The sequence below is a fragment of the Crocodylus siamensis genome, chromosome 12 (genome assembly GCF_052110815.1).
Source record: "Crocodylus siamensis isolate JL-2025a chromosome 12, ASM5211081v1, whole genome shotgun sequence".
Lineage (NCBI taxonomy): Eukaryota > Metazoa > Chordata > Crocodylia > Crocodylidae > Crocodylus > Crocodylus siamensis.
Genome location: NC_143406.1, coordinates 43,979,051 through 43,993,627, shown reverse-complemented (window position 1 = coordinate 43,993,627; position 14,577 = coordinate 43,979,051). Strand labels below are relative to the sequence as shown.

Below are 14,577 nucleotides of genomic sequence, written 5' to 3'. Positions count from 1 at the left end.
GGAGAAGCGCTATTTTAGCATCTTTGCTGGATACACTAGACCAGTTTAATTGTGATGTAAATTTCATTTGCTGTGCCATCAACTTTCTCCAAAAGGGCTATTGGTCACTGTAGTTTTCTTTGAAGGAACCAGCTGATGTGCTTATGTCTTTCCAATCCATCTCATGAAGTTTTAAGTTTCTCAATACAGAGGAATTACCTCTATTAGTAAAGGTTGCAGAAAACTAAGAAATCTGTGAAATTCACAGAATAATTCTACTTCCCATGTGACAGAAGTATTTAAACCCGAAAGCTTGCTAAGAAGAATTTTTCCAACTATTTGAACTGGTCTAATAAAAGATGTGAATGACGTGTGCCCCCGGAGGGTGGGGGCAGTGGCGGTGGCAGTGAGGGAGGGAGGGAGGGAAGTGAAGCGAGCGCCGGGTTGGCGACCACCCACAGATGCCACTGGCAGCACCAGCATGGCCAGCGACGACCGCCCACAGACGTCACCGGTGGTGTCAGTGGCACGGGGAAGAGGGGGGTGGGACCGCCTGCAGGCACCGCTGGCAGTGCTTCTTGCAGGGAGCGCTGCACCGCCTTTACATCGCCAATGATAAAAGATATCAGATTTACTCAAAGAACTTTGACTTCCCATGTATATATTTACCAACAGTAATTTAAGCATGGGATGTTACTAACCTTTACACTCAAATCAGACTCACTACGAGGATCCTAACACACAATGCACCACTATGATATATTTTCCTCTGAGCCCCATTCAGTTCATTTAGCAAGTGATTTGGAGAGAGCTAATGTACTATTTATGTACATTATAAAAAATTATCCAGATGGATTTCGCCTTCACAAAATGCTCGCTCAAATCTGTTCTGCTCCCTGTGAAGACATTTCATAATCCATTCAATACCCAGTAGATGAAGCCAGGATTACTGTTTAAAGAGCTGTTCTGAAGCTAATTCAAATCCTTTGAATGCTGCCGTTTTCCAGATTTTAAGTCAAATAAATCCTCCAGGCAATAGGCAGTTTATGTCCCACATATATGCCTTCATCCCCCCATCCCTGCAACATCTAGCCTGAAAAACTTCAAAAGGCGCCTTCAGAAGAGGGCCCAGGAACTGGAATTCTGACTTGCTCACTCTCAACTAGAGGTCATGTTAAACAGGAGTTAAATCCAATCAAACTCTACTCAGTTGTGAGGGAAGAGCTCAGTGATTCTGTTTCCACAAAACTACGCAGCAGGGCTCAGCTGGAGAACAAAATAAAACTATTAAGGTTTACAGCCAACCAGCAAGGAAGAGGTTTGACACATTTTAGACGTTATTGTGCTGAGGGCTTTATTCCTTACAAGAATTAGAGCTCAACTACAGTAAGCCCCCTTTTCCAAAATGCGTTCAGTTTGCATGCAAGTGGGGGTCCTTGTCTGGAAGCTTAACCCTCGTCCCAACTGGGGATGCAGGGAAGCAGTTGCGGCATGGATGCAGCTTGCAGATGTCTGGCTCCAGTGCAGCTCCCCGCTGGCTGGAAACTGCACCCATCTTGCAGCCAGGAAGCAGTGGGCTGGGAGAAGCAAAGGCAACACAGAGACAACTGCCAGCTGCCCAGCTCTGGTGTGGGTGCAGGGAAAGCCCCCTGCCATTGAAACACCACCAAAACCACCTGGCTTGTGTCAGATTAGAGCTGGGAGAGTGGGGACAGGCAGGTGCAGCTGGAAGCTGCCTGGCCCCAGCATGGGCACAAGCAAAGCTCTCCAGCTTCACAAGCCAGATCTGGCCCCTGGGCCATACCGCTGACCCCAATCTAAAGCATGGTAAGCTAACAACACATACAGGGCCTCAGACAAGAGACCTTCATATATATTTTGCTTCATCACCAACTAATAGGGGAAGTGGGGGTAGTTCTCCCAAACCCATTCTTTGATTCAATTAACCATAAAACAAAGACTTGGGACACTCAAGTAATATTAAACATGTCTAGACCTAAACTATTGGAGCACAGACTGCTTTTGCAAGTGCCATATTTCACTGCACAGAGGACAAGGGGCTAGAGCCAGAACTCTAATCCAGGCACCAGACATGAAGAGTATATTCCTATCCAAGGAATATTACTCTACCTAAACCTATAGAAAAGGGCATCGGCACTCCCTTACTGTATTCCATTATAACCAAGTAAGGTGCTCCAGGCTTTCACCTCCCTCACTGCTCTTGTTGAACTGTTTTTAGTATTAAAGGCAGTATTTAAGGAGAAGATGGAGAAGTACTCAAGACTCAAACTACATAGCTGAATGGACAGTGTAGAAGGAAGAGGGCTGCCCAATTACCAAGCTTGTTGATGGCACCAACATGAGCAGGAGACCAAACCAGACAGGCCTCTGGAAGTAATTTTAAAATCAATAAATAAATTACTCTGTGAACCGTGCTTAAAGGCCAAGGGCCTATTCTCAGAGGCTTGGACTGTGCCTTGAAATGAAGTGAATAGGAACAGACATATTCACAGTTGGATATTTCTGAATTTTAAAAAAAAGTACATCTGCCAGGTGGACATTGGGCATAGTTTCTATTTCTGGTCTCCTGCTCCTCCCAAGCACTAAGGGACTCTGAGTGCTGAAGAGATCGTGGTTCCTATGCCCTGGAGACAGAAAAGACCCTTAATGTTGCTCAACAGCAATCCCCGTATAACAGATGCATAAACTGGCTCTGCAGGGAGTCCACTCAGGCTCACTCAGAAGATTGGTGGCTGCAGTATACTGCCTTGAGGGAGACAGAGATTAAAAAGGCTTGTATGAAAAGAATTCCCCAAGCTTAGTTAAAAATGGCAAGCAGAGAAGAGAAAAGGAACTTTGCATTGGCTGGGGGGAAGCGGGTTGGCTCTGAGGAGTGTTACTGTGTCTCTTTATTGTATGCAAGGTAGCCTGAAAGGTTTTAGTTTCCTCCTTCCTCTCTATGCAGAGGCAGTAGATTATACGTAATAACAACCTGGAACAAAAAAAAACACAGGCATTATTTACTCTGCAAGGTTGTCTGGCCACCGGGGAACTAACAGTTTTATTAACAGATGCTGAGGGCAATTGTAGAGGGTTGAGAGCTTTAAGTCAGTCAAATTCTCTTTGTCTGGTTTTGTCAATACCTGTCAACTCCAAGCACTATGGTCACTGGGGACAGAGGTTTGGTAAAGATTCAGCAGCCTTAACCCCTCAATAAAGGTAGGAGAGCTCCCAACCCACCTAATATAATAAAAGGCTTAGTTGTCTGTCTGTGTGTGTCTCTGTCTGTCCGTCTGTAACACTTCTGGCCAACTGCATATGTGCCGCTGAGAAGGCGGGTGGCGACTGGCTGGGCAGCCTGGGCTGCTCAGCTCCAGGTTTGCACTGCTGCTGGGGAAGTTTGCTGGCAGGGAACACACCCCAACCACCCGGGCAGCAGGGCTGCTCCATGGCTCCCTGCCTGGGGGCAAAGAGGGCAGATCATGAAGGCCCCATCCCCATCCCCCACCCCTGGCCCAGAACCCCCGCAAACAGCAGGGATGGGGAGATGGCAGGCAGAGAGGGAGGGAGGGGAGTGGGGAGGCAGGTAGATGCAGGCCAGACAGACCTGGAGTGGTGGGGGGGAGGGGGGAGCAGGGCCAGACCCGAAGCAGTCGGGGGGAGAGAGTCCTGATGCTGCGGGGGGAAGCAGGGAGTGGGGTCGGACCCAAAGCACCGGCAAGGGGGCAGGGGAAGAGCCGGGCTAGACGAGTGGCAGTGGGGGGAGGGGCACATGGGGCCAGAGGCGGGGCCACTTCTCTTCCCCCGCCCAATCATTCTTGCTAGACAGGCAATTTGCTAGTTTCTACATTAAGTCTCCAAGGCAATCAAGTAGTCCTCTAACCAAAGTAGATTTAACTTACTCAGTACAGTCAAGCAAACCTGAAAAAACAATCTATACTTTCTTTAAGCAAAGAAGAAAAAAAAAAAAAAGCAGACAAAAAGCAGAGATTCCTAAAGGAGGTAGTCTTTAAGAGTAAAAAAAAAGACACTTTCCTCTAAAGAAAGCACACCAAGCTATAACAAGAAAAGCTGCATCCAGAATTAGCAAACTTCTTTTTAAATAAACTGTGGTGGCTCAATATTCAAGGTCAGATTTCCACTGCAAAAGAGCATGGGGTGGGAGTGGGGGAAATTTGTATAGGATAAAATGCACAGGACAGGAAGAAGCGACAGTAGCACTATGAAGGGAAACCACACAACACAGCGGAGTGACTCCAGAGTATTAATTAGGCTGTTAAGATCTTTAAATGTTTTATTGTCTAATAAAATATGTATTTCATAAAAATTAATCGTCATAAGGAATGTACGTGCACGCCTCGCTGAACTGTTCTAAGGTAAATTAAAGAGAGCATGATTTGCAGTAATGTTCATGGACAACAGCAGACAGACATTAATAAAAAGTCATATCTGCACTAGAAAAGACACTTAAAATATACACTATTAGAAAGCAATTTACATAAACATACATATCTAAGTGACAAAAAAAACCACCAGATAAGCCTGCAACATTAATTTTCAACCTATAAAATGGCTTCTTCAACAGATACGCAGAGAAATATAAACACCAAAATCAGCACAGACATTAAGATAGTACAAGTTATTGTACTGTCAACCGGTTGACAAAATGACGGCCTAAAACTCACCTTTTGGTGGTCCACGTTTATTAAATGAACCACTTGAGAATAGGTTCATAACAGAAAGATCTGTTCAAGAAATAGCTGCTTCCCTAGGCCTCTGGCTGCCTCCCATCCCCTCCACGCTGCCTGGTTCTCAGGATGTTGATTCCATTTTGCAAACAACCACCAAAATTTCCATAGCCAACTACTGATGCATAAACCCAAGTTCAGAGCAACTTTAGTAAACAAATCCACAAGCAGAACATCAGCTAACCAGACCGCTTCCCATGGCAGCGATTCAATGTTCTAGCAACTTGAAACCATATGGAAATGGTCAGGAGCCTACCTTCTCCACAGGTCCTAGGCTATAACCCCACAGCATGTTTAGCTCATTACTGAAGAGGACTATGGGAATCCTGAAATGAATATCATAGAAAATGAGGGTAGGACAGGACCTCAGGAAGTTGCATCTAGTTCAACCCCCTGCTCAAAAGCAGGACCACCCCCAACTAGATCATCCAGCCAAAGCTTTGCCTAGCTGAGTTTTGAAAACCTCCAAAGATGCAGCTTCCACCACCTCCCTGGGTAACCTGTTCCAGTGTTTTACTACCCTCCTAGTGAGAAGATATCTGAGCTGTCTGTAGCTACAATGAATCCCTGAGGACACAGCTAGCAGCTTGGGCAGTATACCGAAGAAATATAAAATAAAGCCCAATACGGTAGGTTAATGCAGTTGTGTGTAAAACGTCTCTATCTGGGGGTGCTATAGAAAATGGGGGAGAAAGGGAAGAGTTCTGCCCGGATAGATAACAGAAAGCTTTACTTTGATGCACAAGGCAGAGAAGAGGGAAAGAAATTTGCATCGGATGCTCCAAAGCACACAGACATATTTTCAACCACATCATCTGCCACATTTCCTTTTGAAATGGAAAAGGAAAACATGGCTCATCTACATCTCTGCAACTGTAAGCCTAACATTTGGTCTGTTGTGTATTACTGGTTAGTGCCCCTTGGCTCTGAACGCAGAACACCCAGACACTGCCTGCTCAGACCTTTATTAGAGCTAGAAGCGGCTCACAAAGTAAATTAGCACATATCAGAGGGTTTGATGTAGAGCCCAGTCCTTGGAGAGATCCACCCTAAAACAAACAGAGCCAGCTGGAGGTAACTGTCAGATTTCAAACAGCAGCTTAACAACAGCCCCTCGGGTCTGTAGACCTTTTTTATTCCACAGACCCAGCATGCAAGCCTCCCTGCACACGCACTGCTCCAAGTTCCCTGATCTCCAGCAGCTGTGGAAGTCTGTTGCTTAGATTTGACACAAGTCACTCACTGGATATGGGTCACTAACAGGCCCTTGGTTACATGATGCAAGAAGCAACAAAATAGTTTCATTTTCTTTCCAGCATCCTGTCACCACATCAAGTCCTCTAGGAAATGGTTATGCCAACCAAAAGAATCTGGCATCTCTCAAAGCACCTTTTACCAAGTGATGCCTGAGAACAGGCACTGAGAGCCTGCTTACAAAGAAACTGCATTCAATGTACACTCCTTGCAAGTTATACTCTTGGTTATCTGGGTGCAGGGCTGCATGTAATCTGGGGTATTATTTTAACTTGTTACCTCAAAGATATGGACAAATGTACATTTTAGCTACTTGCAAAGGGGGAGGGAGGGGAGATACTGCTCAGGAGTTCACATTAGCCGTTATGTCTGCATGAGCCCTTAGCAATCCAAGTGAGCTATATCACTGTAACTTTGACCCTGAAAGCCGCAGGTCTCAAGTTGGAGTGGTTGCTGCGCTGGAATCACTACAGAATCGTGCTAACTTACCAGTTGCATAGTATCAGCTTATATCCGTATGCTTTGACACCAAGGCAACAGAAAGCTATAACGAGCCCCTAAGTCAAAGGAAGGAACTTATTCTGGACTACATGCACCCACACATCTTCTGCCAAAATAACTAATGGTGTGCATTATAACCAATTTAGTTAACCTCGGTGCCAGTTTCCACGTACCAATATCAACAGCAAAAAACCACTTCCTACTATTAGCTATGACTGAGATTTTGTCAATGCAAGCAAGTTGCATGGGTATCACTTGACTCTACTTTTAAAACATTTAAATTGAACTAGTGCAAGTGGTTGTGTATACTCTTTAAATAAGGGTGGCAATTTTGGTTTATTTAAAGCTTTTTCTTAAGTCAATTAAGCTGGTCTGAAATAATACTGGTTTAAGCAGGAATATCTACACTGCATTTTGCACAAGGTTAAGTGTCATTCTAAATTCATGCATGGAGCTATAGCTCCCTTTTTCCAGTAGACAACCAAAGCATCAGAGCCATATAGATCAATTTATTTTAATGCAACTAAAATGCAGGTATTGGGGGAGTCCCTATTCCCCCGTGCGCTGCCAGGAGTGACCAGGAATAATGGTCACAAGCTGGCGGAGGGTAAGTTTAGATTAGATATTAGGAGGCGCTACTTCACAGTCAGGGCGGCTAGGGCCTGGAACCGGCTTCCAGGGGAAGTGGTGCAGGCTCCTAGCCTGGGGATTTTTAAAAGGAAGTTAGATGACCACCTTGCCGGGGTCATCTGACCCCGGTGCTCTTTCCTGCCAAGGCAGGGGGTCGGACTAGATGATCTACCTAGGTCCCTTCCGACTCTAGCTACTATGAAACTATGAAACTATAAAACCCCAGAACTCGTATCCTGTAATCTTTTTGGTTAAGCTGTTGGACAAATGAATAAAAAAGGATGAAAAAGCAAGTTTCCTATTATGAAATATTAAACTCTTCAAAAAGTCTTTGAAGTCGAACAGAAGTATGAACAATCACAATCCAGGAGCAAGTAATTCAGATGTCATTGTAAAGGTTTTCGCTAACAAATCTAAGATCAAAATTCACAAGAAGCTACAGAAGATGCAAAAGGGAAACATAATTAAGAATCAAAATCTGTCTTGTTGACAATACTAATTATGCAACAGTTAACAGAACTTCCTAGGAACAAAGCGATCGGAATCAACAGATATGTGCAGCATTTGAACACCTCTACCTTTTAGTCGTGGTTCTGTGGTGAACACATTTCCTTAGTAAGTATATATACTGCTCGCTGTTCCCCGAGGTGCAGAGCTACACATCCTCATACACACCATGAAGGCATCATGCTAACCACAAGAATGGAGCTTAGTCTGTTTGGGAGGTCATTTAGCAAAGAGATATACAGTCATGTGCAAACTTTCCCAGGTTGTGCCGATTCTTACTTTAAATGTACTTATTTCAAACTTACCAGTTAACCGAAAGCTGGTACTGTCCTGTTTTTCCCCCCCTCAAGCTTTAAAAAGACAACAATAGGCCTAAAATCCCATTTTTTACTAACAAACCAATTGTTAACAAGCTAGACCCTGAATGCAAAGATTTGAGTGCATGCCTAATTTTATGCACAGTCCCACTGAAGTAAAGGAAACCACTCACCATGCAAAGTTAAACACATGCATAAATCTTTACAGTATCAGGGCTCCGTCTGATTCTTAGAGCTTTATCCAGTGTATTAAACACCTATCCAAAAATAGATTAAACAGGAAAACCCTACCATTATAAATAAAAACACTGTAGACTTAAAAAAAAACCCATGCACACTAAATTTTCAAAATATAGTCAAGTTGATCATGATTTAAAAATTAAAAATAAATTCAGGTATGTTGATTGTTAAACTTAGTTCAATGCATGTTGAATTTCTTTATTTCTCCTCCCATTGTACAGCTTTAAATACTTAAGTGATTCTCAGCTTTTTCTTTAGTTTCCTAATTGTTAACAGAATTTCAGGCTGAACAGATTTTTTTTTCCTTAAGCAGCTTTACACTTAAAATGCTCATTTGTGCTGAAAAAGATGAGTCCAAGGCCTCTTTATCATCCTTACTGAAAGGACACAAATTCAAACAGAAGTGATAAGCACATAAACCCATGCCATATTTGCGAACACTACAACTTTCCAGTCTATTCAACTGTCAACAAATTAAGGAATCTAAAATGCTTTGACTAGGCTATATTCCATGAGCATTTGCAGACTTTAGTCAGAGAGACCCACGTGCTTGGACTCTGAAAACTCACAGAAGGTGCTTAAATACAGTATGATAGATACTAGGACTATGCAAAGCAGCTAGTATCTGCTTTGGATTCGGATAATTTGGGGGACAGTGATTCGATTTCGTGATTCAAATCACCGTCCCAAATCAATTCGGCTGAATCTGATTCAGAGATTCGGCCACTGCCAAATCGCCCCCATCCCCTGCCTGCTCTCCCAGCTCTTAAAAAAAAAAGGGGGAAAAAGAAGTCCCAACTCACCAGCTCCTGCCAGACGAGGGGCGATCCCAACTGCCCCTCAATGTGTGGGGGGGCTCTGCCACGAGCACCCAGAAGCCCCCAGGCTGCTGCAGCAGCTGGTGAGTGAGGGCTTTTTTAAAAAAAAAAAAAAAGGCTGGAAGCTAGGCCAGGTGGGGCAGCCATGGGGAGGGCCTGGGACAGTGGGCAGGGGGCTTGTGGCAGAGCCCCCACGTATTGTAGGACAGTGGGGGGCAATGGGGATCATCCCTGAACCTGACAGCAGCCAGTGAGTGGGGGCTTTTTTTTAAAGAGCTAGGACTGGGTGGGGCAGCCATAGGGGGGAGGGGCTGGGACAGCCGGCAGGGGTCAAGGGACTCTGAGGGAGCAGGCACCGGATGGGGCCTGGCAGGGGTCCCCCCCTCTCCTCCAGCCCCTACCATCCCTACCCCTTATTTACCAGCTCCAAGTCCCGGTCCAGCTCCTTGCTGCAGTGAGCAGGGACTGCCCAAATCAGTTCAGAGAGCTTCAAATCAATTTGGATCTTTTAACTGGTCCCCTGATTCGATTCGGATTTGGAGATTCGGCCACCAAATCTCCTCCAAATCGAATCAGCATCCAAAGCTTCGCACAGCCATAATAGATACCAAATCTTGGGATTTCTGATTTTGAAATCATTGGCCTGTACATATACATTAAAAGTTCACAGTAAATTTCTTAAATGTCAGCAATTTCTCAATCTCAGAACAAAACTGATTCATTTTTAAAGTGACAAAGATTTTGCCCAAGAGACACTTTTATTAAAAATATAATTAGCCACCACCTGCAGCCAACACTGATGTACACACTTAACTCCAATCAAGAACAGTCCCATTTATATCCATTACGAGTCTTTGCAGTATCTAACACTAAATTTTCAATATCTATTGTTTTAAACCTGTGACAATTCTGTGGAACTTAAATGAGATACCCTACTAATGGTGGGGACAATCCTTTAAAACAGCATCTACATTTGATTTCATTATAAATGTTTTAAGTTGCAATAGCACACTTTAGTCTTAGAAATCCGCAAACTAATTTAACTAGGGTTTGGTGTTTGTTTTTTTTTAATTGAGTGATTTAATCATTCCACCATAATTTATGGAAAGGCAACTGCTGTGATTTATAACACTAATAAATGACCTCTAGACTGAGTCTGTCCTGTTAATCAACTGGCTTAAGAGCCCTCAGCTTTACCACATGCCCTCAGATCTTCCACCCAACTTGGTTCCAGCTGGCTATTAACCTCCAGGAAATGCCCTCCTTGTTGATCATTATTGCTTAATTATATTTCACAGTTATGTCATCACATTTGTGAAATATAACCTTCCATAATGAAACAGCTGTGAAACAGGATACTGCCACCCAGCAGTGGAACCCTGGCTACAAAGGAATTATACATGGACATTAAATAGACCGGTGATGGAGTAGGTGCCATTAGAAAGGCTCACGAGTCTGAAGAAGTCCACTGTTTTTAGGGACACTTCTGGCTTCAAAATGGGGAATTCCACTGGAAACTAGAAACTTCTTCAAAGTTGTATAAATTTTTAAGGGGACAAACTTTAAACCCTGGAGAAGGCTCCTAAGAGAGCAAGCTATTTCATGCAATCACCTCATTTTACTAAGACACTTTATAAGTATAATTACAACAAACCGTGAATTTATATCAGGAGTTCTTAAAACTTTTTTCATAATGTGGCTCATGCATTTTAACCCAGATGTTCTCCTGACCACCCCCTATTCATAACCACACAAACCACCCCCTCTTCCTATAACAACAGCAGCAATCACATCCATATAAAAGAAATACTAATTAATGTATTTTAGGAGTCTTTTAATGTGTTTTAGCCAAGTGGAAATTAGGTGAGGAAGTAAAAACCATGGGTGTTTATACACATGCCTCAGGAGAGGTGGGGGGGCACTTTAATGAGAGCAGCTCCAAGAGCCACTCTCATTAAAGCACCTGGAGCACCACATATATCAGCACTCCCGCCACGATTTTTCAGCGTGGGGACACCAATACATGCAACGCTGGAATCTGCTCTGACACGTAATTACAGCACATAGGAGTGGCCTCAATGTACGTATATAGGCATCCCATGCGACTTATTGGAGTACTCACCAATAAGGTCTATTGGCGAGTACTCCTTGGGCCATAATTGGTGATCTCCGATTTAAATCATTTCATGTGCTCACAGTCCACGCATGCAGGGTACAGGGCCCGGGGCAAATCAGCCCATGCAGGGCCCTGCTCCGATGCCATGCACCCCTGACCCAAAGACGCTGCCGCCACCATCAGCACTGGCAGTAAGTCGCTCCAATTCACCCCCGCACATGCTAATAATGGCCGTTACATCAAATTTAACATAATTTGATGATTCTGCTGCCACATAGAGAAGGCAAAGTCAGACCAAATACTATAATCACATCAAATAATATTTCAGGAAAAAATGGGTAGCAAGTTACTCGCACATGCATCTGAACATTCATGTATCTCCGCTCTTTATATTTAATCAATTCTTTTTTTAACCTATGCTATTTAGATACCAATAGGTACAGCTCTTTACAGACAAAGGATAATGTAGATTGGTTCTAAGACTTTACGAAATACATTTTTTTTGGTAAAAGCAGAGATACAAATAGGACAGGAGCTCACTTTTCTGCCTCATACAAGATGGTTCATACTACACTTCAGCAAGAACATACATATATATTTTTTGGTCTGAGTTCCCAACCCCTGTGAGCCCTAAGATGGGAGTTGTTTACCTGAAAGAAAGAAGAGGGCAAATTCCTCTGGAAAAAAAATGTTTTGCATCAATCTGTTTTACAACACTGAAAGGGAGGGGCCTGAGGTTTATTTACATGGGTCATAAACAGCATCAGAGAAGAGATGGTATCACAGCAGGCAGAACTCATAACTGCACATGAATCAGTATATGAACTCCTCCTCTTCAAGTGATAAAAAGGGAGAAATGCTTTTAGAAGTTGTAAGCACGTGGGGTGGAGGGGGAAGCATCAATTCTCTGCTGGAAAGAGTTGTTGAGCACAATGCTTATGAATAACTGAATGAAGAAACAGAATGACAGGAAGGAGACGAAACTAAACACAAATAAATCCAAAACTGGAGAGAACAGACTAGCCTGGGCTTGGAGCAGGAGGCTTGTTTTACACAGAAAGATGAATTAAACTGAGTCAAAGGGCACCTCTTTAGAAAATGAAATGCATTTCAAAACCAAAACACCTCAGAGAGCAAATGGCTGGGGAGTTCTAACTAAATTATAAAGTCCAAAACGAAGCAGCCAGTAGAGGAAATGAGTAATTAAAATCTCTCCCGTGCACAAGAGGAATAACCCTTAGGGACCACATCGATGAAGGTGAACGGTGCTAAGGCCAAAACTGCCATGGCAAAAACAGATGCTCCACACGAGCAAGGTGAAGCAAACTGGAGGCCAACACCACAAACCTCTTGTGTTTAGATGGGCTGAATTTCATTCAGAGAAACCGCATTAGACCCAGTGTGTACAACCCACTGGGGACAGACATGCACAGAGGACTGTGTCCGCCACCCCGCAGGGGGAACATGGCACCGGCGTGGCACCAGCACACCATGCTTTCAGAGGAGGAAGTGGAGTGACACTATTCCTTTACCACTTCCCCTCTGGGAAGGAAAAGAAACTCTTCTACAACAGAGATGCTACATGCACCAGGATAGGCACGGCCCTATAGCTCTGCACCCCCACTACCTGCTGCCTCACCCCAGAGGCCCATCCTGGGGAGGACCCACAACTTTCTCTGGGGCTTAGGGGGTGGCATTCTCCAGCAAAGGTACAAAGACACCCCCCATAAGGCCTGTTTTCTCTTGCTGGGAAAACAGAGCCCCTCCTCCCCTTCCTGTACCCCAAGAAAGGGCCTCTCTTTCTCTCCCAGCAACTGCCACCCCCCCCACCTTGAAACAGAGCACTAGCCATCCTCCCATTCCCCTCTTCCTTCCCCCCCGGGTAGCCATCTCTGCTCCCTGTCCCTCTGAGGGGGTGGGACTATGGGTGCCCCCACCCTTGGGGGCTCTCCTGGCCCACACCTCCCTTAACGGGCGGAGCGATACCCCTGCTAGCAGTCTCTCCTCCCCAACCCCCCCCAAGGGGGGGGCTGCCTCTACATCCCCAAACTTGGGGCACCCCTCATCCCCCCCGGCAGCCTCCCCCCCCAAGCCCCACCCCCAGGGAGGTTGACCAAGACTCAGAGCATCCCGTACCCCTCAGCCCCCCACAGATACCCCCTCCCAGCTTCCCCTCCCCAAAACTGCCCCCCAAGGGAGGGGGTTTCCTTCACATCCCTCAAAGTTGGGGCATCCCTCACCCCCCCAGACCCCTCCCCAATCTCCCCCCAAGGGGGGGCTTCCTCCCCACCCCCCTCACGCCAGGGGGTGCCCCGGCACTCACTGCGGGGGCAGCTGCAGGGCCGGGCCGCCGCGGCGCTGGAAGGCGCCGTCCACGAAGACGCCGTTCTTGCCGAGGCAGCGCAGGTAGAAGTGCGGCGCCTGGAAGCTGAGCTGCAGGTGGCGGCGGGAGATGAAGCTGGAGTGGCCCATGTTCACGTCCACCGAGCCCTGCGACGAGTTGCGGCCTATGGTGACGGCCGCCTGCCGCATGAGGAACTCGAACTCGCGGCCCTGCAGCCGCGCCAGCGCCGGGCCCGGGGCGGCGGCGGCGGCGGGGGCCGGGGGCAGCGGCGCCGGCGGCAGCGGCGCCGGGCTACAGGGCGCGGAGCGCAGCGCCAGCAGAGCCTGCGCCCCGCTGCTGTCCTCGCCGCCTTCAGCCATGTTCCCAGCGCGGCGCGCGGCCTCCGGGGCGGAGCCGGCCGCGGGGGGGGCTCCTCCCACTGCGCGCGCAGCACGCCCGTGCGCGCCCAGCCCGGCCCGGCCCGCTGCGCGCCCAGCGCGGACACGTGGCAATCTGCGCGGGCATCCGACCGGCCGACTTGTCAATAAACAGCCTTTTTGGGGGGGGGCAACGATGGGAAAGGGCATGGGCTCTGCCAAGAGGTCTGGCCGGGCAAAATACGGGCAACCCCAGGGCAGCGCTGTAGCGCTTTGGTTGACATCGATACGGGCAACCCCCGCGTCGCGCTGTATCGCCTTGCAGTATAACACTTGTTTCACTTTAGTATGGGCAACCCCAGGGTAGCGCTGTAGCGCTTCGGTTTACATTGATACGGGCAACCCCAGGGTAGCGCTGTAGCACTTCGGTTGACATCCATACGGGCAACCCCAGGGCAGCGCTGTAGCGCTTCGGTTGACATCGATACGGGCAACCCCCGCGTCGCGCTGTATCGCCTTGCAGTATAACACTTGTTTCACTTTAGTATGGGCAACCCCAGGGTAGCGCTGTAGCGCTTCGGTTGACATCGATACGGGCAACCCCCGCGTCGCGCTGTATCGTCTTGCAGTATAACACTTGTTTCACTTTAGTACAGGCAACCCCCACGTAGCGCTGTATCGCTTCGGTTGACATCGATACGGGCAACCCCAGGGTAGCGCTGTAGCGCTTCAGTTGACATCGATATGGGCAACCCCCGCGTCCCGCT

At 46.7% G+C, this 14,577-nt stretch overlaps 1 protein-coding gene across 1 annotated transcript in view; it reads right to left on the bottom strand.

The window, feature by feature from the left end:
- FOXK1 (forkhead box K1) overlaps nucleotides 1-13,851 on the bottom strand; it is a 64,974-nt gene extending 51,123 nt beyond the window's left edge. The window contains exon 1 of the mRNA XM_090023167.1: nucleotides 13,434-13,851. Within this exon, the coding sequence (XP_089879293.1) occupies nucleotides 13,434-13,813 (380 nt within the window). The 5' untranslated portion in view covers nucleotides 13,814-13,851. The remainder of the gene's footprint in view (nucleotides 1-13,433) is intronic.
- Nucleotides 13,852-14,577: the final 726 nt, after the last annotated feature.